Here is a 26,740-nt window from a genome sequence, read left to right on the forward strand (position 1 = left end):
ATAAAAAGTCCTTATAAAATTCTTAAAGGCTGATTAAGTTTACTGCCATTTGTACGGCATTTAAAACAAAAAATAATTTCAAATTGAATTATAAACTGTCTCAAATCATTTCTTTTTTATTGCATCGTAATTTATACGTTTATATGATAACTATTTGCTATTCAAATTTTAGTTTTGATTACTAATATTTTTTACTTTTCAACTAATATAAGTAGAGTATTGAAACAAAAGTAAACTTATTAATTTAAATGAAAACAGTTTTATTAAAATTTTTACTAGGCACAAAAAGTTTACATAAAACACGAAAACGCTTTTGAAACTTTTTAAATTTCTCTACGATAAATTTCGACTTGAAAATTTTGTTATTCAAAAATAGTATACAAAAAAGATTATGACAAGATTTCGTGTGTACAATACAATTTTTTTTGTATTGTTTTCTAAAACAAACAGTTTTGTTTTCTAAAACAAACAGAAGTCATTTTCACTTTAGCCAAGTCATTCGATTTTTCAACCACTGATTGTAGTTCAATTTAATAAACTGTTCTAACTCAGCTTGTAATAAAGCTATATGATGCATTTAGTATAGTTTTTGTTAATATATCTATAGTGTTTTGTTTTTTATACAAGCTCATAAATAAATCGTTACCGAATTATTTTGATTAAACTGTTACATTCAGTTGTAGTTATATTTCATATTTTGTATAAGATATAAAAGTATTAAGTCTTATAGCAAAAAAACGTGTCAAGAAGGGGTTCTATAAAATTCATCATTTAAACCAGGGTTTTAACAAAATTATTTTCAGAAATATCCAAAAAACAAAATCCTTCTTTATAAGAAACCCCGGAAAGTCTTGTAAAGGTTTTTATTTCTTGTCAACCATTCCTCAAAACTTTCTTTAATCCTACCTAGTGAGTATCTATTAAAAGTTAGTTAGCACCCCTTATTGCCTTGAATTTATAAGTAGCTTCCCCTTTCCCCACCATGCCTACTAAAATCGCCCGAAAAGGTTTTTCTTGGCATTTTGACTTGCTAGTAAATTAACTAAAAACTGTAAAAATTACTTTTGTAAAACTTAAACTTAAAGTTAATAAGGCAGTTCTACTGAGCTGTAAGTGTTTGATTAAAGTATTTTAAAAAAACTCAAAAAAAAATAGTATCTGATAAAAAAGTTAGTAGTTAAAGTTACTAACATCATATTTTTGACTTATAATTTAATAAGTATATACTACTAAACCTTGAAAAAGTCATTTTTACACTATTAACATTTTTCGTTCATTTTAATTAGTTCATTTCTGCTAAGTTAGGTAGAACAATGGTTTCATTAGTAAAATATTAATTGTAAATTAATTCTTAAAAAGTTTCTCTCATTACTGAACTTTATGTTTTTTACTAGCTGTGCTATAATTATAAATTATAATTAATATAAAAAGTATTATTTTTTAAAAACACTACTACTATTACATTTAATAATGTAACAGTACTTTAGAAAACTTTTAATAACATAGGACCTTTACTTAGCAAAGAATATCCATCAAATACTATTAAAAAGTTAAAACAGCTTATTAGGCTCCATAAATAAAGTAAAATAAATGACTAATTTTTAAAAGTAAACCATCGTTGCTACTTTTCAATAAGCAAAAAGTTACACAGTTACTTGAAAATGAATTTTTACTTTAAACAATCGTTTAAAATTTTTCAGAACTCTTTATTTTTTGAAGTCCTGTAGCTCTGGTATTAACTGGTTCGTTATACAACATATGTTAAAACGGACAGTTTATTATCAGTTTTGTTTTATTAGTCCTGGACTTTAATAGGTATCCGTGGGATTCCGTGGTGTGCACCTCGATAACCGAAAGTTTTTTTCGTTTTGGTCGTAAGACCAAATACTTTGAGCGTATTTTTTGTCGTTCAATAAACTATATATTAGCAGTTCGATAAGAATTTTGATTATTAGTTTAATTAAAATTGTTATATTTTGAATATGTTTTTAAGGCAATCTTGGTGAGTTGTAACTTTTGGAATTTAAGACTTTTTAACATGTTGTAAATGTTTTTGTTTTTCTTATTTCGTAAAATATTTTACCAAATATTTAGCAGGACAGAACTATTTTTACTGCTTTTTGTCAGTTTTATATAACTTATCTTGTAAGTTTACTGTTATAAAAGTAAGATTTTATAGTTGTATACATTATACACTATACAACTACTAAATCCTTCATTAAGTTATGTTATTATAGCGAGAGCGTTCTTTTTTAAAAAGTTTTTATAAATGATTTACCTAAGTATTTTATTTTGAACTATAACTTCATTTTCTTCAAATAAAGTCAAAAACTTAGTAAGAAATAATTAAAATTTTGATATGATATCAAAATACTATTACCAGAAAGTTACTTATTCTGTTTTTTTGTCCCGAAATATGGTATAAAAACATTTAAAGCTTGGATAACTGTTATTTCATCAACATTTATTATAATAAAAACTATTTATTACAATGAGATATTGTGACATAACAAAATTCTTTCAAATAACATATTTGCCTATTTAAAGAAAAAAAAAAGTTATATAATATTTAGTTGTTCATAGGTATTGACACCTCTTTAAAATATCTTAGATATGGTTAGGGTAATTAATATTTAAAATGAAACCTAACAAAAAAATTAAAAATAATATCATGTATCTTCTATAAAATTTAAGAAAAATCAAAATAAAAGTTTTAGTAAGGTAAAATATAGCCAATAATAGCTGGCCTCCTTTTAAAAATAATGTTTTTGACTATGAAATATTTCTTTAAAAAAAAAAGTCTTTTACTTATTAAAGCATGATCGACTTTCAAAACTTTATTTTAAAGTTACTAAAGTAAATTTCTAGAATAGGGAAGACTGTTCTAGAGTTGAGTTTGAGTTTTCAACCATTTAAGTTTGTAGCAGTTTGAAATAAATTTTGAATTAATAGTGATAAACACCATATTGAAATTGGTTTTTATCTGAAATTCAATTGTTGGTGCATTAAAAACTAATTAATTAAAATAAACCTACATATATAACTAATTTGAAAAAAAAAAACTGTTTTTTTATTATTAAAGTTATAATCTTTTTTTTAGATTCTTTTTAACTAAGCAAAAACAAATCCAAATCATATGTACTTATTTAAATTTTACAGTATGACCAAAAAATATGCTGTACTCCCTACCCCTACATTTTACAGACAAATTTTGCTCATTTAGGGTGATTATGATGTCATAATACCTCAAAAGCAGTTAGTATGTCTTTAAATATATGTATAAGTATAAGCTTTCATTTAAGACAAAATTTTAAGTATAGGACATGTATAATTCAGTTTAACACTTTTTAATTCAAAAAATCAAAAAGTATGTAATTTTTGGGGTTAAAATTAGCGTTTTGGGCGGCATACTTTTTTTTTTTTAATTTTTTTGTTTTTTTTTCAGATTCTTCAAAAACCTATCAAATCATATTTACTCATAATTTCAGCAAACATCACCCAAGTACTCCTTACCCCTACCTTACTTTTAAGGGCATAGGAGGCAACACTTTTTTCGAAACTTGATACAAGATGCTTTTTACAAATTATAAATATTCAAAATAATTTTTGAGGTATAGCTATTCAAAGTCGGAGGTAGCAATAGGATCTTTATGGGAGGCAAAAACTAAAAGGGAAAATAATTAAAAACCACTAAAACTCTATCTAATAATTAATAAAAAATTGAAAAATAAAAAAACTTTTTTTTTGTTATAAAATATATATTTAAATTTTAAAACTTTTGTTCCCACAGAATTTTCTAAATATATCAAGGGACACTTTCTAAAATTTTGAGATAGTTATCTCAAAAAATGTAGGAGAAGATAGATTTTTAGTGAAATGGTCTTTTTTTGCCGTTTTTGTTTGGGCCTCCCATAAGGGTCCTATTACTGCCTCCGACTTTGACCAGCTATATCTCAAAAATTATTTAGAATTTTTATAATCTGTAAAAAGCATCTTGTAGCTTAGTAAAAACTATAAAATAAGATCTAATTTTGTAAAAAGTGTTTACCCCCCTATGCCCTTAATTGGTTGTCATTATTAATTTATATATATATTTTTTTTACTCTCCTGAAGTATTTTCACTTTTACAAAAGTGACTGTTAGTCAATATTTGACCTGTACCCCATCAAATGTACTTATAAAAGCAAATATTTTTTGAAGAATGTTAATTATAGCAAGTATTTAGCTTCAAAGCTTGGTACAATTTAAATAAGTGAGCTTTTATATCCTAAAATTAAGTTTATAAAAAAGTAAGTTATAAAAATTTATTTAAGTATTTGATAAATGTTGTTTTTAAAAGCTTGAAATGTCTTTAAAATTATCTAAGAAGAAAGAAGTGGTTTGATCAAATCTTAACTAAAGGCATAGGATGTTAGAAGTATTTTTTACAAAAATTTATACTGGATATACTATATGAAAGCTTGATGTAAAAAGAACACTATACTTTCAATTTAACTTTTGAAATGAAATAAAAAAAAATAATTAAAAACAAGGTGCCAATTGCAGTAGATTAAAATATTTTGATATGTCAGGAAAACTTGGGAGTGGAATACTTCTTAATTTGAAGAAGAGTATTTTAAATAGGCTGTAGCATAATTGAACTCTAGCTCATTTTACTTTGTTCATATTTGTGTGTTTATTATATACTTATAATCGTTTCAGATTTTTCATTTTAAATAAAGTATTAAAACACAAGGATTCTTTCTTTAAAATCGTTTTAATGTAAGGAGCTTAAGGTAGATTTATACATTATATGTAATAAGTAGTTTGTGCCAGAGGTTTGAAACTTTTATTAGGATTCAAAAAAACTCAGGTTAGTTTAAGATCACTTAAGACAGTTTTTGGTCACTCAGAGTAGTTTTTTTTACTCCAAGAATGGCAAGCCTGAAATTAGCAATTTAAAAGTGATTTAATTTTTGTTAAGTAAAAAAATCTTCAATTTATAGATTTAAAAATTTTGTTAAATAAGATTACTGCACTTCTTTTATTTTTAGCTCCATAGTTAACTTAGATTTTTGTTTATATTTTTCATCATGTTAAATTCTCATTGTCTGTTTACTGTAAATGGTGTCTTTTTAACTAATATTGTTTACTTACATAAAAGCATTACTATGTTGATGTTTTAATTTTTTCTTTAAACATCAAATTTTTGTTAAAACTTATGTTATTTCATTTTTAACGGAGGTTAAGCTATTTAAAAACTACCAAACTTTTTTATTTTATCACAATGATATTTGATTTTAATCTTTCAAATGTAATTTATTTAATGAAATTGGTAAAGACATAAAAAAATTGTACCAGAATAAATATATGGTTGCTAAAAGGTGTGCAGGACTTGTATATAGATTTTAAATTTAAATTTATGGACTGACTGTCAAGCTCTAAACAAAATTATTAGAAAAGGTTTTGTAATTTTTTTAAAAATTGAATAAAAGTATTATAACTTTTGCTTTATGCCTTTCACAGGGAACCAAATGTACTCCAAAATTTAAATGGCCTCTACCACTAAAGTTGCTTTAAATTTTGTTTAGTAAAAAAACTCTACACAAAAAGATTGACTTGTTGAAAACTAAGTAGTCTTTTATGTCCTTAAGACTAGGTTTCAAAAGCTTATTTAAAAAAACCTTTTACTTAACCATTTTAATCTAACCAAAAATTGAAAAAAAAACGTTTGTTTTTGATCCAAGATAGATCTAGACTTGATAAAAGTTCTGATTGGAGTTGAATTTAGATGGAAGTTCTAAATCTGGAACTTTATACTTGATCCCGCATTATCCAGTAGAACATGGTTCAAGATAAGATATTTAAAAAAAATAAGATTTACTAAAAATTACTCTCGACCAAATTTAGTTATAAAGTTATTATATATGCTTAAGGTTTGACTTGATTTTTCTTTGAACAAAAAAAACTAACTTAATTATTAACAACATTCTTTAGTTAAAATATTTTACATATATTATCAAAGCTTATGTTAGGTAAAATAATTACTAGTGCAAAAAGTTTCTAATGTAAAACTGATTTTCTTGTGTAACTGCATTTTTGATTTAATTAAAAAAGTACAAAAAATTTATCAAGAACCTGTATGTCAAATGTTTTGTTTCACTTTCACTATCACAATTTAATAGCTTAAATTAGAATTTTAAGTTTCTCTAAAACAATATTACTACAGTTATAAAATAAATTAACTGTTAGAATGGCAGAAATGAAAATTGATCTGACCCCTAACCAAGACGGTGGTTGCTACAAAGTAAGTAGTTTGTAAGTATTGTTTATGATTAATAATATGTAGGTATTGTGTAAATGTATATAATATGTAAATATTATGGTGAATGTTACATTTTGTGTTTAATTTCTTTTCTAAAATAAGCAAAAATTTTAAAAGTTTATGTGGCTAATTTATCTGTTAAATTTTAAACCAATATGAATATTTTATTAAGGCCATAAGGAATCAATTTATTTTTTACAACTTGATCTTATCTTGTATAATTGTAACTAAACATTACATTGCTTTTTAGCTCTATAATATTCAAAATAATTTTTGAGATAAAGCCAATTAAACTACAATAAGTTTTTTATGAGACAAGAAAACTAAAGCAGTGAATATTAAGTTTTATCTCCTGCTATATTATTCAAGACAAATATCTCAAATGTTCAGAAAATTTTCCTTGCAGTATAAAAAAGATCTAAAATCACTATTTATTTTTAATTAAAAAACAAAGTTTTAGTGATTAAGACTGAAAAACTAAAAGATTTTTTTTATGTAAAAAAATCTTTAAAGCTATACAAAATAAGATTAAGTTGTCTAAAGTAATGATTCCTCTTCCTTAGGCTTAATTGCTATATAACATAAAAGTAAAAACTTTTACAGTTAAGATTTTATTTACAAAATTTATAGTCTCAAATTTAGATAGGGTTGCACTCAGGATAAAAGCTGTTTCTGGTTTAAAATTTTTGAAAAACTCTGGCTGACTCAGGCTATTTATATATTTTTCCTAAATTTTGAATTTTTTTTTCATAAAAACTGTGTTTTAAATTAGTCCTACTATTACTATTTTTTGTTTTTAGGTATTTAAAACTAGTATAACAATATTTTTATTGAGATTTTGGCTCAAGTTAAACTTTGGTTTCTCAAAAACTCAGGCCTTTATACTCTGTTTAATGTAAATCTGGATGGCTTTTTGGTCTCAGAGAATGGCAACTCTGTTTAAAAAAAAGTAACAATTAAGGACATAAGGTTGAAACATTTTTACCAAAACTAAGATTGGTTCTTTCTTATATTGTAGATAAAAGTAAAAACTATAAGTCAGCTTTTACAGAATATCATAACTGTAACTAAATTTTGAGATATAAATAGTTTTGTTAAAAGTTTCCAAAACAAGTTTATGGACCACAATGTTTTCATTATGGTTTTAATTTTTAATTTTATTAATCATCTCATTTTTTACCATTATTAAAAACTCTATTTTTAGTATTTGAAATATAAAGGTACAAAATTAAATAGGTTCTAAATAAAAGAACCAAATAAAAAAGACAAGAACAGAATATACACAATTGTCACTCACTCAGCAAGTTTGATATTTTTGATAGAATCTTTGGGCTGTTAAATTTTTTTTTACATAATTTTTCAAAATATTATGTTCTGTTTTATATTTAAAATGCAAGGAAAGTTTTCTTTAAATAAATTTTAAGTTGTTCGAAAAGTAAAATAAATAGATTTTATCTAATTCCCTCAAAAATTCATCAGTTAACCTTTTTTTTTTTTACTAAGCTACTTAGTTTTGAAAAATAATCACAATTTTTAGGTTCTGTAAAAAGTATTTGTTAGTATACAATTCAAATAAGTCCTATTAGACACTTTTAAAAATGGGATAGCTTAGAAATTTAGAATTTATTATTGATTTAACATTAATTTATTATTTTTTGTTTATGTTTATTATCTAGTCAATTTTGATTGTATTTTAGTGTGTTCTTTTGATACTAAACATAAATTTGTATTGCTAAAAAATAATTCATATGCTTAAATATAAGTGTTTTGTTTTGTTTTAAAAACATTTATAGTCTTATTTTTGTAATCAAATTAAATAAAATAATATATAAATAATAAATAATATAAAAAATAAAATATGTATATATTTGTATATTCTTCCCCCTACTAAATAACCAATACATTCTGACAGGTAATCAAAAAGGAAGGTACCGGCGATGAAAAGCCTTGTACCGGCTGCAAAGTGAGCGTTCATTACGTGGGAACTCTTACTGATGGAAGCAAGTTTGACAGCTCCAGAGACAGAGATGAGCTGTTCTCTTTCAATCTTGGAAAGCGTTAGTAAAAATAATATTACCATTAGTGACTAATAATAGTTTCAATAAGAATTCTTTAGCTAGCTTGAGCCGTTAGTGTAGATTAAACAAATATTTATTAATCATAATTTTGTTTATAAAACTTGATGTAAACTTCATCTCATTCTGCCAACAATATACAGACCAAGTGATCAAGGGGTGGGACTTGTGCGTGGCATCAATGAGGAGGGGCGAGGTTTGCGTTTTGACCTGCACTTCGGAGTACGGATACGGCAAGCGCGGCAGTCCTCCTAAAATCCCCGGTGGTGCAACTCTCGTGTTTGAAATCGAACTTTTTGACTGGCAGGTTCGTTGTATCATGAATTTTTACTGTGAATCGTCAAATATTTAAAAATTTAAATATAAAGTTTTTATACTGATATTTTTAACTGGTATAACAATTTAAAAAATTACAACCTTCTAATTTTTATAAATTGTGATTATTTTATGAAGTGTATTAGAATTTAGAGTCGTTTTTGTTTCTGATATAGTTTCTATACATTTAAGGATGTTAAAAATCAAATATGTTTTTTTGTATGTACATGATTTTTCATTTCATATATTTCTAAAAGTATTTTATATAAAGTTTTTATATTTACTCTTTATAACATTTAAATCATGTATTTACTACAAAATGATTTTTACCTTAATAAGCATATTTTATAAAGTTGTAAAATATATACATATTTTATTTGTTTAGAATTGAATTTTTTAAATTCTAAATAAATTCGTCATTACATTTAATTTAAAAGTTTTTACATAATATTATGTAGTTCACAATTGGTTTAGAGTTGGTGTTGTAAATAATGAAATAAATTTTCTTAAACATAATTAATTTTAGTATTAAGAGATTTTAAAAGTAACTGACTGATGTTAACAGTAATTTCTTTCATTATCTTGTACTTATAAACCTAATAATTTTACAATCGATTCAAGGGTGAAGATGTGACAGAAGCAGGAGACAAGGGCGTGTTGAAAGAAATAATAGAGGAAGGTAGCGATGACAACGAGGTAAACGAGGGGTCCAAGGTGAACATCAACATCGTTGGAAAGTACAATGGTGAAGAGTTCGATAACAGAAGAGACCTCGAGTTCATTGTTGGAGAAGGTTTGTTTTTTGAAAAATGTTATTCAAGGATATGTTAATATATGTAAACGAATCAATTTTAAAAAAAAATAGTTACTGGTAATTTATAGTTTGTTGTACACTTGAATTTAATATTTTTTGATATGGATTTTTATACTCAAGATGTTTTTCGTGCTTCCCTAATACTAGTAATTTAATTTTTTACTATATTTTGAATAGCATAGTTTAGTCTTTCTCAAAAATTTTTTTCTTTAGATTAATCAAGTTTAGGAAATCAAAATCTTGTTGTTAAATGGTAATTTTTTTTTTGTTTTGGCTGTAGTATATCTTCTATTTAAGGTCAAATTTTTTATATGTATTTGGAATTTTATGACACTTACTGTTAGACTTGTTAGTCTAACAGTACCTCACAAAATGATATTAATATTTTACAAATGTGTAGGATGCTTAAATGTTTGATTTAAAAATGAACTCTTAAATGATTGGATAAATTAAGGTTATTATTATTTGATAATTAAAAACAGAAACTGAGGACATGAAGATAATACCCGCAGTTTTGCTCGCTCTCAAAACAATGAAGACGAACGAGCAGTGCAGGATTAAAGTTGCTGCCGAGTACGCGTTCAAGCAGAACGATTATTTCGCGCCAAAAGTGCCACGTGACGCCGACGTGCAGTACACCATTTGCATGAACTCGTTTGTGAGGAGGAAGGAAAATTGGGAGATGAGCGACGAGGAACGCCTAAATGAAGCCAGAGAGTGCAAAGCGAAAGGAAACGAGTTTTTCAAGGTAGACTTGTTATTGATTCACCAATGTCTAAGTATAAAAAGTCATAGGAAATAATTTACATCTGATTTGTTATTAGTGTTAATTGTTTTATTTTGGAAACGCTTTAAATGTTATATCTGAATAGTTTAAGAACATAGTACTATGAAATTATATTAAAGGAATAACTATGTGTTTTAAAAGAGCCACAGTTTTCTGCTCTTTTAAACATAATAATTTAAAAAATATCTTAATTGTTTATTAAGTGTTACAGAATAAATCCAAAACTGTATGGATGCTACATTCTACAAAATTTTTAAAAATTCTTGAGCATTTTCTTCAAATAAAAACTGCACCAGTTAGTGATCTATAAAGCTTAAAAAAAAATACTTTTAAATTCGTTATAACCTTATACAAGGTTCATAAGTTATTGAAATTTTCAAAGGTGTCAGTGCTGGACAAGGCGCAATATATTAATAACTAAGTGTTTTAAAAAAAGCCACTGTTTTGTGCTCCTTAAAACATAAAATAAATAGTTTGAAAAATAATCGTAATTGTTAATAAACTGTTACAGGATGTTAAATTGTTTGGATGCTAACAAAATTCTTAAACATTTTCTACAAATAAAGACTGCACCGATTAGTGAAAAACTTAAAAAAATATCTTTCAAATTCGTTAAAACTTAAAGGTTCTTAAGTAAATAAATTATTATAATTTCCAAAGGTGTCAGTGCTGGACAAGGCGCGGATGTTCTTCAAACGCGGGTTGGAAGCCATTGAGACGGTGGACGCGAAACCTGAGGGTGGCGACGCGGACAAGGAGTACTTGAAAGAAGTGGACGGCATAAAGATGAGCTTGTACGGCAACATGGCCATCGTGTGCAAGAAAAACAAACTGTGGACCGAGTGCATACAAAACTGCGACAAGGTTTCAAAACTTTACTTGTGTTATACATTTACTATACTAATTATTTTTGATATAGGTATAAAGGTCCTCCGTAAATGTAAGGAATCTTATATCAATTTCGAATGCTTTTTGTTTTTTATGCGATTAATATTATAACTGGTACTTATTTTTTTTCTTCTTCCCTTAATAAACTTCAAACTGTCTTTTGAAATGATTATATAAAATTCTAAATTTTTCAAAATAACTAATTTAACTTTGAAAAAAAAAACTGTAAAAACTACAGTTCATAGATCGATAGTTAACATCTAAACCTTAAAATTTTAAAATACATATTCAACAGAACTTCAGCCTAAATTTAAACTAATCTATAAATAAATAAATATTCGTTGCCTGTGCCTGTAAAAATATCTTTACATGTTAAGTAATATAATTAGTTTACTTTAATAGCATTTAAATCTACTTTAACTTATAAATATAGCTTCATTCTAAGAATTTTTGTGTAGCAAATCAAATATCATTAAAAAAAATTTTCTTTAAAGGTTCTAGAAATTGATGGAAACAACGAAAAAGCATTGTTCAGAAAAGGTGAATCTTTGTTTGCTGAAAAACAGTATGAAGATGCCAAAGTTTTACTTGAAAAGGTAATTCTTGTAGCAAATTTCTATCTAGTATCTTCCATAGTGTTTTTACATTGTAGTTTTTTACTTTTGAAAATGTCAGACAAGTTTTACATTTTTGTTTTAAGAAATGCTTAAAATTTTTAAGTTTTAATTAGTTATAAACTAACTAAATGAATACTTTAATAATAAAAATATTGATTGCTGTGAAAATATTATGTAGTCTTGTCAAGAATCAAAACTTCAGAATTTATTATGTATAAATGAGTGTGTTCGAAATTAAAACTTGAAAAACTTTAAATTGATAAATTGTTGTACTTAATTTAAGTTTTATGTAGTTTGTTAAGTTAGTTTAAAGTTAAAATTAGTTTAAAATATCAGTTATCTTGGTGGAGCTCGAAATTATAAAAAAAGTATTATAGTCAAAATTTGTTATATATGTTTAAATCACTCCTATTTTATAACTTTTATCTAGTTAATCTTGAATTTAACCTACATTAGTGTTATTTCTGTCGTTACAAGTTACAAGTGGAATTTTAATTTATTCAGGTAGTAGCAAGCCACCCGAACAACATGGCGAGGCAGCTGCTCGTCAAAACGAAAGCGCTGATAAAAAAACAGCGGGAACAAGAGAAGAAGCTGTACGCCAACATGTTTGACAGATTCGCCGAACAAGACGACGTTTGTTTTTATTTATTATATAATTATTAAAAGTTTAAAATGCTTTAAAATTTATAATTACAAATCATATAACCCGTGGTTGATTATTTTTCTAACTAGAGTGCAGTTCACGGGCCGAACTGTACACCATGAACTATATAATTATATGCTCTGAAATTTTAAATTTCAAAATGATACAACTCGTGGTTAATCATTTTGTAGTTGACTGTTCAGGACCGACAGCCATTTATAAGTCTCGGTTGCTCACGGGCAAAATTTAATATTTCAGTATAAAGTAAGATAAGTAAATAGTTTTGCACATTCAATTCAACGATAGACAATATCAACAGATCTCTGAAATTCGCAGAAAGGAAAAGGAGAGAGACGAGAAGAAAAAAGCGAGAGCCGAGAGGAAAGCAGCGGGTGAAGTGCAAGCTTCGTAAATATTCCAATATGCAGTTTCACAAGTTATATTTTCTTCAGATGGCAGTTTCAAGTAGAAAATATTTTAGTCGAATGATTTATAACATAATTTTTAAAATTTCCATTTGTTTTTTATTTTGTAAAAATCTAATTAAATAAAATTTTATTGTTGACTTTGTCTGCTTTTCAAAAGATTATTAATTGTTAGATAAATTATCAAAATTTTGGTTAAGGTTATTCTGTAAGTTTGAAATAGTATTGAATAGCACCGTTCAAATTAAATATTTTTTTAAACAGAACCTATTTATTATGATGCTTGTTTAAGATACAAAAAAGTTATTAAAGTTATAGCATAAAATTTAAGTTTTAAGTATTGCTGAATAGGTCTTAACTATACATTTATACTATAGAGGTAGTTTCATTTTATTTTCAACTAGTGTTAAGTTAAAACAATTGCTTATGCATTTGAATAACTTTTTTCTTCTATTCGATAACTAGTTTGTTTGTGGTGGCCACAAAACCTGGAATTTGACAATTTAGGTTTAAAAAAAATTGAGTTTGAGAAATTTTGGAAAAAAAAAACTAGAAACTTAAACAATTTTTACTTCTAAAGTTGGAAAATTTCGATTTGACATAAAACAAAATTGTCATCATCAATTTTTTTTAACACATTTATAAAAGCTTTGCAGTAACTTTTCAATGTTTATATACTATTTAACATAGTTCTCATACCTAAAACTTAATTTTTAAATAAAAGTAGACCCAAAAATCTGTAAAAAAATTCTCGAAAACAATCTATCTGTTAGTTAGATCTTCTTTAAAATTAATCATTACAATAAAATAAAAACTTCTTCAGGAAAATATTATGCATATAGATGAGTTCATAGCTTACATCAATTTTTATCTCAGGCTTTGCAGCGCTTGAGTAGCATGCCTTTTTTGACCAAACTATCCCGCTGTATTTGTTAACTTAGCAGATTAAATAAAACAATCAGCTCAAACTTTACTAACATATATTAACTAAGTAGTTATTAAATTTAGATCGTTCATTTTATAACTTTAAAGTAAAAATAAGTTGCTTATTGGAAGTTGTAGTTTGCTGATCCCTGTTTTAATTGACTTTTTTCACACCTGCTAAGTAAAATTTTTAATCTAAATTTGATATATACAACACCAATATACAAAATTTATTAAGTATTTCATATATAAAAATGTTTAATTTCAAGAGTTTTAAAACACGTTTTTTAACTTAAATTTGAACGTTTTTTCATAAATATCATTAAAGGATACTATGACATAATTGTTTCTATTGATTTTTATTAATACTTTCTATAGCTTATACTTTTTACAAGAATAAATTACTAATTAGTCAAAATAACTTGAAAATGCTGCTTCAAACTGTTATCTTGAAATTTAGTTAAAATTATCTTTAAACACACATGATGTATAATAAATTAAATAAGTTTCTATTTTTATAAGAGCAAGAATAACATCGAGGTTATCTTTATTATACGTTAATTAATTTCCATGTAGTTTTACAAAGTAGCTTAACAAACATCGGGGTATTGTTTTAAAAGCAACAAATCCGGTTGCATTCAATTGGTTATATATTTTTTTATCAATTTCGACCTACCTTCTGTGTTTTTAACTTGTTTTATACATTGAAAATATTATCTGGTTTGTACTAAACAAGCAACAGTTTTGTTTGAAGTACTTTAACTATTTCAATATTGTAGTGTTAACGTTTGAAATATGAATTATATATTTCCAAACCAGATCGCATAATGTATTTTGGAATGTTATTGATCTTACAATTCACTTAAATACACGATTTTTTTTGGACTATGTTAAAAATAACAACTTAAATATCAACAAGAAGTCGTGTTTAGGAAATGTCTGAAGATAATAAAGCCGCTTTAACCAAATTAGGACTTAAATCAATCTGTTAAGATGAGAGAACTGATACAACAGATATTGCTCATTTTAGAACTTTTATTACAGGTGGTTTTACTAATATTGATATTTTAGAAAAACTTCAGGTTTAATTCCAATACAAAGCACAATAATAGGTAAAGATATTTTAAAAGCAAAGGTGCAATGCACCAATATAAAGTTTTTAAAAGTATAACTTTTTGCTTCTAGTTTTAATATATAATTAACTTAAAGGTAAAAAAAAAACTCTCGTAAATAATAAGGAAAAATTTAAAAGATACTGTTAAGCTACTTTAAATTTGTTTTTTTTTAATAAAAAAATATATAAATGGTAGACTTTTTGTGTCAAATCGGGATTTCATTACTTTACATGTAAAAATTGTTTAAAATTTCAGGTTTTTTCGATAATTCTCAAACTCAGAGTTTTTTCAAATTTTTTAAGTATAAGTTGTCAAATTCTAAGCTTTTCAGGGATTTTTAGCAAAATTAATTGTTCACACTCATATGTATTTAATTTATATAAATAATAATTCTAATTATATCAGCTGTAAGACTTAAAATTTTAAATATATTTTTATTCAAACCAACACTGTGCATTGAACAAAACACATCATAAATTTAATTTACCACTCTTTAAAGCAAAAAAAGTCAGTCTGAGTGACCAAAAATAGCCTGATATTTTAGCATACAAAAAGCAATTCAGGTCTAAAACTGAAAAATGTCCAAATTGGCCTGGGATTTGAAGTCTTCAAATAGTTATAGTCTGAGTGAGTAACAATTTTTATTTGTTTATTTGATCAAATTCGAATTATTTTGATAATAGTGTAGAAACATAACAAATTATCATTTCTCAATCTAGTTTGTATTAATTGTATGTTCTTAAAAACAGCAACTGTTTATATTAGTATGCAACGCATAAAATTTAAGTTATTTTGCCAAAAAACACTATTTAAAAATCAAAAAGTATACCTAACAAAAACTTTTTTAATTTCTGTCATATGTATTGTTTTAAATGTGTCTGTAAACACTTAGATATTACATGTATAAACAATAATGTTATAAAATTATTCATAAACTTAATTTCATCTCGTTAAGTTTTAAATAAAAAGTGGTTTAAAACATGAGCATCTTTGTTCATTGGGTGCATAGGAATTAATTTTAAATGCAAAGAAAACTTTTTAAAATCAAATTTGTCAAAACCAAAATAAAATAAATCTTATATCTTTATATTACTATGTTATTTTAAATGTTTTTTTTGCACACTAAAATATAACATTTAGTAATAAAACATCTGTAATAGAGACTTAGGTATAAAAAACTAAACTGTGAAGAAATGATATTTTAGTTAATTACTGTGCATTACTTATGTAAAAAACGGAAAACATTAGCATTTAGTTTTTACCTAATAGGTATTATATAACTATCTTACTAATTCAAAGCACTTTTTACGCTCTTTGAAAAAATTATTTGCTGTTGTAAGAAGAAACTTATTATGAGATTGAGAAAAAAAACCTAATAGAATGCTAACCTGTCTTTACCACATTTTTAAGCTAAATCAGTAAAGTCTTTTTACTGTTTTGAAATGTTATACAAGAACTTAAAACTAAATTTATCAAACTAATTTAACTTAAATTATATTTTTGCTCAGCGGCCCACATTTCCATGCTCGCGATCCGCAAAAATTTCTTTCGTGGACCGCATTCAATTCAAAAAAATAACATGCTCGCGGGCCGCAGATTTGCACTTCGTGGGCCGCATTTGGCTCGCGAACCGCAGTTTGCCGACTTCGCTCTTAGTTAATTTTTTTTTTCTCTAAAAAAATCATTTATATTTAACTTAAAGTTAGGTTTTATCTAAGTTTTAAATAAAACTAATAATAATATAATAATATAAATATAATAAATAAGTAATTTACACATATATGATGTGAGGCTCGATGACCAAAAGGTCTTTCTCCACACCAATCCATTGACCATAGTTGTGAGCGTTCACATTTGTCTTTCTTATTCCTAGGACTGTATGGAATTTTTAGTTGTTAAAGTATCAATGTAATTACTTTAATTCTAGTCTGTACAATGAAATTTTTTGTAATTTCCCTTGTTAGCAAGAAGTTTATAAAAAAATTATCCAACAAAAATTAACTAGTTTTGAAAAAAAAGCGAGAAAAACAACATTAATAACTGCTTAAAGTTAAACAATTGAAATTTTTGTTGTATATACTTAAACTTCTTGTATTTATAAGTTTAAACCTTAAACATTTGTGGGATAAACTAAATAAAATTTAAATTGAAAAATATTTCATAAAACTTCGTCTGTATTTTCCGATCGCTTCGTTAAAAATTTAAATTGGAATTAGTTTGTGATTAGCCAATATTTTTGTTATTTAGTAGAATATTCCTCGAAAATACTCAATGAAAGATTACTCTACTTGAAATCAGTTTGGTTAATAACAGTTTTAACTTACTTTTATCAAGTATAAAACAAGTAAGTTCATCAAGTTTTAATAAATATTTCAGTTTTAAATTTTCACATGCTTGGTCTCAGTTTTAAAGTGTATCAAAGGATTAATATAAAATGTAAATTTTGGTAAAAGACTTCAAAGTAAAAAAAAATTTACAATGAGACGCTGAGAAAGAAAACGGAGTTATTTAGTTCATGTAAAATATCACTTTAGTAAATTTTTAATATTGTTTTATTATTAGTTTTTATTACTATTGTTGTATTAAGTTTTGTTAACAAACTACAATAAAGCTGCAATTAAAAATGGTTCTTTAAAACTCACTAATTAATTTAGCTCAAATAAACAGTATAAAACAATTATAAAAAATTAGCTATATGTATTATACACATTCAATGCGTAAAAGGATTAAATATTTAACTTAAACTATTACAAGACACTTATAATACAATAATAAACAGTTTAATTGATAAGAATGAAGTAAAAATAATTATTTAAATCCTAACTTAACTATATAAGCAGTATTCTGATTACTGCATAATGTACACTTGAAAACATGTCTTGCCCATAATACTATGAGTATCAAGTTTACATGTTTTAAGTTTTTGAATTGTTTTTGTTTTATTTTAAGGAAGAGTTAGTGGCAAAACTCTATATTCTTAACTTTTTTTGTTTTTACTTAAATTGGGTTAGCCAGCCAATATCTGTATTTTTATGGTTTTTGTGATTTTTTCTATAAAGTAGAGAGGTTATTAAGGCAGCTATTTCTAAATTTTGCAGTTGAAAGCTTTTTGCATTAATTTTGCCAAAATAGATTGTGAAGTCCCGTTACCCCCGGGTTTTAAAAAGAACTTTTTACAACTGCAATAATTAAAATAAAACTAACTTTTATTTGTATCAGTTATGGTGTTTAATTGTAGAATCAGTTCGGTTCTTTGCTTTGAAATATAATTTCTTAAGATAGATTCAACCAAGCTAACAATTCAATTGCTGTTGACCGTTAATTATGGTTATATATTTGGGTGAGTTTGGTCTGATTTTACCTTTCTAACTAAACTACGTGTGACTACGTGTTTATCAAAATTGAAATTAACTTTTGAGATACAAGAAGTCATAATAGAAACGGCAAATGTAAACAGTTGTTTAAAATAACTTTTCAGCCCATTTAATTTTCAACATTTAGTCATATATTTTTAATTTTATTTTTTATAGTCGAAAGAGTTATTTATTTCAGACAACAAAAATATACATTGAAAAAAAAAGTGTTTTGCGTGAAAATTTTATATTTTTTAATTTTTACTTACTGCAAGTAATTCTAAAAGTGTATAAAAAATAAAAATTAGAAGTAAGTTTTTTAAGACTATAAAAAAAGATTGATTAATTATAGTTACTTTTTGAATACCCTGATGTTAAAAAAATTAAATTTCATACGTTTGTGTTGATGAGATTGTAAAAAATGGTTACACCTCAAAAGATAATTGAAAAATATAGTATATATTATTTTTTAAATCAGGGGCCAGAAACCTTTTTTTGAGAAAAAGGATTTATTTAAAGTAGTAAATGTGTTAAAATGGTTTATTTTATTAAAATTATTATTATTATTAAAAAATTTATTAAAATAATTAAAGTTTTGAAACAGATGTACCTTATAACAATTTGTGTTTGTACTGTTTTAAAAAAGTGACACTTTACACTACTAGAATTTAGAAGAAGAATATAACCATTTCAGGAAACTTTTTGCTAGTATTACATTAATGTATACAATAGAACTAATTTTTTATGCTTAAAATATGTTTTATCAACAAGCTAGGTTCAAGCTGCAACAAAATCCATAGGTTAAGTTTTTTCACTTGAATTGAAATTAAATTAAATTGTATTCAAACAGTACAAAGTACTTAACTATTAACATTTATCTTTATTAAAACAAGTTTAATTATTAACAGTCAATGCATAAAAGGATTAAAAGATGGCTCATACTACTTTGATTTACTTAAATAAAAGTAAAAAACAGCTTATTTGATTAAAATTAACACCGAGATTATTAAATTGGTTTTATTTAACAAAACAAATAAGCAGCTTTCAGCGTTGTTGAAATTAAAACTTTATTTTTTGTTTTACCAAATGATAAACTTGAATGTTTTCATTAATATATCATCTATCTATACCATTTAAAAATTTTTGTTCAGTTATGAAAAGCTAACATTTTAACTGTGTTTCATTAACATATGGTAATATAATAGTAACTACAGAATTTTACTAAAATGCAGTTTTTTCTGTTACCAATTCTCACTACCTCATAAAACTTTAATAATATTTTACTGTAGAGTGTAAACCATAGGTCGGTAAACTGCGACCATGTAGATTGTAGACCCAACTAACCAAAAAAATCAATGAAAACCCGACTGTGATTAATATGTTGTTCCGCTTTTTTAATATCTAAATGAAAAAGTGAAAAACAAGTCAACCATAACGCCTCTGATGAAATTTTAAGTAATCAAGTAAAGCACCAATGAGATGGCTCTATTAAACCCTGACGTAATTTTTCATGTATAAACAATTTTATATAAACCTCTCAAATATCAAAAGCTAAGCATTCGAGTCAGCTATTTTTGCGGACAGCTGTATAAATTTATTAATTAGTTGCAGTTATTTTTTTGTTTTTACATTTTGTTATAAAATTTATTTTATCAAAAAAATTACTAGTATTTTTATAATTTAAACTGTATAACTTGAACTGTTTGCCTAATTGAAAAAGAAAGTTTAATACAGAAAATTAAAAACAATCATTTTATTTAACTTTGATAAGTCTCTAACAAATAGTGGGTATACTGAGGTAGATTTCCTCACACTTAACATTATTATTTTTCACGTTCAATTATTTTAGAATTAAAGTTACATAGTTTTCAATCTTATAATTTCACCAGAAAATGGTTTAGTCATTTCAAACACTATTTTTATCAAGAATTTAAGTATAATAAAAACATTTAAGTTTTTTTATTGCATTAAATATAATAAATACAAAAGCAGGACTAAAAAGTTTTTATTTACCATTCTGACTTTTTAAAATTTACAAGTTAAATGTCTTACACTTTGTAAAATTACAAATGTTTTGGTTGTTAGTAAATATATTTAAATAAGAAAATTGTAGGTACAAGTTGAATTAGCACTTGAATAAGATTTAAGTTTGTACTTTTAATTTTGCAAATGTTAAAACAGTGATAGTTTTTAAAATAAATTAATAAAGACAAAAGTTAGTAAAAAAAAGTATGATGAAATAAAAACATCATACTAATAAGTATGAGCACTGCACCCTATTGTGTGCGCCTTCTTAAATAATAGAAACATGTTTTAAATTTGCTATTAGCCGTAGAAATACACTTTTTTAAAGTAACACTGAACTTATTATAGCATAACTTAATAAGCGTAGTAGACTGTCAACAGAACTCAAACATTTTGTTAACTTTTGAGATATAGTCAGTTTTGAAAAACTTCTAATACAAAAAAGGCAGTTTTTATTGTTGGCTACGTTTTAAAGCATTTAAAATGCAAATAAAAACATTTAAGCCTGAAATATTTATAAAGTTTATACTACATAATTATAAAAATTAATAAAAAAATGTGCTAATTTGAGTACTGAAAATTAAAACTCAGATAATATTTTCCCTCTATGACCTTTATTTTAACTTAAATGCTATAGTTTTTTATGTTATTTAAGAAGTTGCTTATAAAGTTAAAAGAACTATTTTTATTGTCAATAAAGTGAATAATTGACTAATAAAACAATCTAAGCTCTAAAATTGTCAGTTGCGCTTTTTTTAACTTGATCTTTTTATAAACTTATTTAATATTAAACAATCATATTTTACTTATGTTTGTTTAATAAATTTTTTTTTATGTCTTAGACGACTTTGCTTTAAAATGTAACAACTGCCAATCAATTAAATTTTTCAGGAGATAGTTAAAAGTTATGAAAAAATTGCTACTTGTCTGTCTGTTGTTACTAGCACTTGCTTCGTGCAAACCAATTAAAGTATTCAACCAACATTTTTCTCACCACAGTGAAGACCCAAAAAATAATGAAGGTCGTCAAGTTCCTCACATCGACTTTATAAAAAACAAAAATATGATGGAGATCTTAAGGTTTTAAACAAATACATTCAAAATGGATCAAAATATGATAAAAATCTTAAGGGTTTAAACAAATACAATCAAAAAGGATCAAAATATGATGGAAATCTTAAGGTTCTAAACAAATACAATCAAAAAGAATCAAAATATGATGAAAATCTTAAGGGTTTAAACAAATACAATCAAAAAGGATCAAAATATGATAAAAATCTTAAAGTTTTAAACAAATACAATCAAAAAGGATCAAAATATGATGAAAATCTTAAGGGTTTAAACAAATACAATCAAAAAGGATCAAAATATGATAAAAATCTTAAGGTATTAAACAAATACAATCAAAAAGGATCAAAACATGATGGAAATCTTAAGGGTTTAAACAAATACAATCAAAAAGAATCAAAATATGATGGAAATCTTAAGGGTTTAAACAAACACAATCAAAAAGAATCAAAATATGATGGAAATCTTAAGGGTTTAAACAAATACAATCAAAAAGGATCAAAATATGATAAAAATCTTAAGGTTTTAAACAAATACAATCAAAAAGGATCAAAATATAATGGAAATCTTAAGGTTTTAAACAAATACAATCAAAAAGGATCAAAATATGATGAAAATCTTAAGGGTTTAAACAAATACAATCAAAAAGGATCAAAATATGATGGAAATCTTAAGGTTTTAAACAAATACAACCGAAAAGGATCAAAATATGATGAAAATCTTAAGAGTTTAAACAAATACAATTAAAAAGGATCAAAATATGATGGAAATCTTAAGGTTTCAAACAAATACAATCAAAAAGGATCAAAATATGATGGAAATCTTAAGGTTTCAAACAAATACAACCAAAAAGGATCAAAATATGATGAAAATCTTAAGGGTTTAAACAAACACATTCAAAAAGCACAAGAAAAGAATGAAGGTCGTCAAGTTCTTCACAACACTTTTTTAAAAGGAAATAAAAAATTTTACAATGTAAAAGGTACCAGAGAACATGTATTATTTCACAATGAACTCCTAGGAGAAGAGTTTCTTCAACAAGAAAAACATTTTTCTTACAATTTTGAGGACCTTAGAGAGCGTGCAAAAGATGTTCCGCACAGTGTACAACGTTTTAGGGATGAAAGTCAACAGTCAACAGGTAGGAGTTAAATGAATTCTAAACTTAAAGTTTCTGCATATAAGGTTTTAAATTTACAAGTAAACGTTTTAGATTTTTTTTAAACTAAGTATTTTAATAAAACCCAAGATTTGGACAACCAAAAAAAAATTCTTGATGTCAATAAACTATACAAAAATTTTAAACTTTCAGATGATTATAAACTGAATACTTCGAAAAATTATTGAAAGTCGCGGGAGCAGAACCGTTAAGAAATATTTTACAGAAGCCTTGCAAATCTTGAATGATGACTAGTTTTAATTTTAAACATAAAATAAATATTTATTACTTCATTTTTTGTTTTTTATGTATGCGGTTTTAAATAGTTTTCTACCATACGCAGTAATTTACCTAATTTAATTAAAACTAGTTAAGGTAAAACTTTAAAATCATTTACAGTGTTTTAGGTAATTTAAGTGAACAACTTTATTTCTTGTAATTTTTCTCGTCTAATAACATATGAAAAAATATTTTAGTTTAAATCTATCAGTTGCAATAAGAAAAGAAAATTGCTTCTAAGTAATTGTGTTTTTTCACGATGATGGTTTTAAATAAAGTTGAAAATACTAATGAGGCAAGGATAGGGTAAATTTTTAAGTAAAATTTACCAGTTAAAGTTTATTTCGGAACGGATATGTTAAAAAAAAGTTGTCACAGACAAAAAAGTGCGGAAATATTATGTTCAAAAACTAAACTAAACTTTTTTCTAGTTGAATTTAAATTATTTAGCACAAATTTTTACACAAAATCAAAATAAGAAGAAGTTTCAAATTGTAATTATAAAAAAGCTAAATATAAATCGTTTTGGATAAGTTTTTTTATATGCTAAGCGTCGTAGGCCGCAAATAAATGTCCAACTATCTAAAATTCCCATCCCTAATTTATGAAGGTAAACTTAAATCATAATTAGTATAAAGTGCTTTTAAAAACTTAAACTAGTAAGTAATTTAACGTTTAGATAAATTTATACAACGCTTAAAACTTTAAAGTATGAGTACGTTTAACTCTGTATGGCAAGTATATTTTATAGTAAAATTTTGAATTTATAAATATGCAATAAAAAATAAACATATAAACTGAAATATTATAGTTTTAGTTTTCATAATAACATTCTGCTGAAGCTTATCGTCTTGTTAGGTTTATGCTAAATCAGCATAAACAGTTTTTATATTTAAAAAAACTTAAAAGTTTTTGTCCAAACTAAACTGCTTCGAGATTTAAAGCTTTTATTGTTGATTTACCACTTTGACCATCAGACCTGAAGCATTCGGTAGACTAGCAGGGTATGATGAAGCCTTTATGTTAACTTTAGCTTGTCTCTCGGCATACGTAAGTCCAAGCATAGGCTACGTTAGACTAACACCTATTTTTTCTTGTATACTTACAATTCCCAACTGCGATTAAATCAAAATTTTCACTTTTTTTTTCTGTTTATTTTCAATTGATCAATACTGTCACTGTTACCCTTGGTTGGTAAGGTTTTCGGATTTGATCGGGTGGGAATTGATCGTGGGTTGAAACTGAGAGGTTCCCTTTTAGAACGTTTATCTACTTTTTTTGCTGCGCAAACATTTTTTCTAACCACACTTTCTTGTTCATACTTATCAAATATTTATTCAAGTACTTTTAACCAAAACATTTAAAACTCGTTTAAAAAAGTTATTATAGCTCTGTTATTAGTCCTTACAATAAGTAGACACATTGATTGTAGTCATATTTGACTATATAAAGTTGTCATGCCTTGGTTAATTTATAACCTGCTATTTTTAAACGAGCCGGAGTTGATATTTAGATTGCATTGAAGAATAATTTTTTAAGTTGAGCTATATTTTTCAAATTAAATTATTTTCAATTTTTCTAACTGCTAAGTTTTTTTTATAGCAAAATACATTTAGTTGTTTCCACATGTTTTTTATAAACTTTTTCCATTAGATAACTTTTAAAATATGAGTCCACTTTGTCATTCGTTACATATGATTGAGGGGATTACTGATAAGTACCTATGGGTAGTTCTTACTTCGTATCTTAATTGGGTTGTAATGGTATAAGTCCAGACTAGATTGTATTAATTACTATTATATCTTTAAAAAATTTAGAATAATATTGAATGTTCTTTACTAAAAATCAATCTTTTTGTGTAGGGATATCAAAATATTATTATATGTCTTTGAAAAAAGTTTACCAGTTAAAAAACTAAGTAAAACTACTGTTTAAAATATAACAATTGTAATTGTTCTAGCAAATTTTTCATTATTGTTTTATATAAATATCATAGTAATTTTTTAAGTAGCAAGGGAAGGAACGCTGGAGTTACTTTTCCACCTGGTCAAAAATAAAAACAAGGAAGTTTGAAGTATTTTTTTGTTTTTTCATTGAAATAAATTGAATGTTAACTTTTCAAATTACTTTATCGACTTTCAAGTATTCGATAAGTCAGAGCAGCAAGCTCAATATGTGTCAGCTACATCTTAAACGTATAAAGCAAACATACAAGCTAATACAAAAAAAATTAATAACTAATACTCAATCCGATTGAACTTTCTTTCGTTAATTTAGTCTTGGCCTTATTTAAGGAACGTATTGAAATTGTCAACTTTAGTCGCTCGTATCAAGAAAAGTTACTTTTGATTTTGCTGAGCAGTGAGTTATGTTTTACACAAATAATAAAACTTTTAAAAAACCAATTTTTAAAATATAAGTTCACCTCCCTATGACCTTAATAACACTAGAGTATGTAAGATATTATTATTAACAATTTTTCGCTATCGATGTTGTTAGTAAATATTATGTTTATTTTTTTTTCAAAACATTGTATAGCCAATATAAACAGAAACTAGCTTTATTCACTTTAAGTTTATCATTTAAAAAGTTACCTTACTCATATTACTGTTTTTCAATCACTAATAACAATGCTTTAAAACACGATATGAATAGAGACATTTATAACATTATCGTACAGAACTAAAAATGTGTTTAATTAAAAATATATTTAGACTTCAAATATTCTCTTTATTTAATAACAACACCAATAAAAAAGTTGTAAATAATTTTAACGTATAATTGAAAAAACGTAAAAATGTTTCATCAAAATTACACTAACCAACCGGTAAAAACCTTTATATGTCATATTGAACAAATTACCTGTTATTTATTTAATAACTAGTTTGACAAAAATTAAACAAAAGATATTTTGTTTCGTTTTGTTATTACAATAAGGGAAAAATTTTTAGTATTTCACAAAACAAATATTATTTTAGTATATACAGTAACCTCTCTGATCTTTACGCACTCGTGACGTTACGCACTCTGTTTAGTTACGCATTTCAGAATTATATAAAATTCAGAAAATAAAAAAAATATTTTTTTTAAATATTGCACAAATTAGGTTTAATGTATATTTTTAAATTGAAATATATTTTTGAATACTAACACACCTTTCTATATCTTTAGACTTTGTAAATTTATGTTCCTTGACTAATTGATAAACATTAAGTTATACCTCTGTATTATACCTCAGTATATTTGTTAACAATAAGAGATTAAATCAAAATTCTAAAATAAACATGACTGTGTTTAATAATGAAAGTATAATGAAATAATGAGAGTTTAAAACACAAAGAAATAATACAGCACTCTTGCCCTATATTATAAACATCATTTTATAATTGTAAAGAAATGCTTAATTATAAATTGACTTTGCTAAGTAGAATAGAATATAAATGTCACATATAAATAAAGATAAAGATAATTTCTACTAATCATTAAAATAGTAAAATTATTTCTACTCGTATTATTCTTATTTTATAGAAATTCAAATCTTTTTTTTTAATATATGTATAGTTTTATCTGCTGTTTTCATATTTATAAATGAAGTAAACAAATAGTTATAAGTGGGAAAGTCCCCAGTCTGCTTTTAACTAGAAGCAATATCAAAAAACAGCAATTATAGTAAGTATATTTGGTACCTCTCGTTTCTTTACGATCTCTCATATCTTTACGCAATTTTTCTGTGGACACAATGTGCGTAAATAAGCGAGAGGTTACTGTATTTTTTAATTTGAATCAGCTACGTATTAAATCTATCGTCTTTTGTTTTATGAGAAACATACTTATGTTTCTTATACATTGTTTATATTAACACACATATAATCTCTGATAAACAACATGTCAATCTGGGCATGTAGAAAAGCACAATGGTAATTTTTTGAGACATTTGAAGTGTGCT

General features: G+C 25.3%; 1 protein-coding gene across 1 annotated transcript; it reads left to right on the forward strand.

Moving 5' to 3' along the window:
* Positions 1 to 6,207: 6,207 nt before the first annotated feature.
* Positions 6,208 to 13,011, forward strand: LOC145841879 (peptidyl-prolyl cis-trans isomerase FKBP4-like). The gene is made up of 9 exons (XM_082949172.1): positions 6,208 to 6,286; positions 8,217 to 8,361; positions 8,523 to 8,686; positions 9,316 to 9,487; positions 9,991 to 10,256; positions 10,956 to 11,159; positions 11,678 to 11,779; positions 12,305 to 12,436; positions 12,766 to 13,011. Exons 1-9 carry the CDS (start codon positions 6,233 to 6,235, stop codon positions 12,856 to 12,858), a joined length of 1,332 nt encoding a protein of 443 aa, XP_082805298.1. The 5' UTR covers positions 6,208 to 6,232; the 3' UTR covers positions 12,859 to 13,011.
* The last annotated feature ends 13,729 nt before the right edge of the window (positions 13,012 to 26,740 follow it).

The sequence above is a fragment of the Thalia democratica genome, chromosome 8 (genome assembly GCF_965202585.1).
Source record: "Thalia democratica chromosome 8, ktThaDemo2.hap1.1, whole genome shotgun sequence".
Classification (NCBI taxonomy): domain Eukaryota; kingdom Metazoa; phylum Chordata; class Thaliacea; order Salpida; family Salpidae; genus Thalia; species Thalia democratica.

Excerpts from the sequence above, each read along its gene's own strand:
- LOC145841879 (XM_082949172.1), top strand. The coding sequence starts at position 6,233 with ATGGCAGAAATGAAAATTGATCTGACCCCTAACCAAGACGGTGGTTGC. Across the intron at positions 11,780-12,304 it reads CCAAAGTTTTACTTGAAAAG|GTAGTAGCAAGCCACCCGAA; the intron begins GTAATTCTTGTA and ends TAATTTATTCAG. Across the intron at positions 12,437-12,765 it reads GATTCGCCGAACAAGACGAC|ATCTCTGAAATTCGCAGAAA; the intron begins GTTTGTTTTTAT and ends CAATATCAACAG.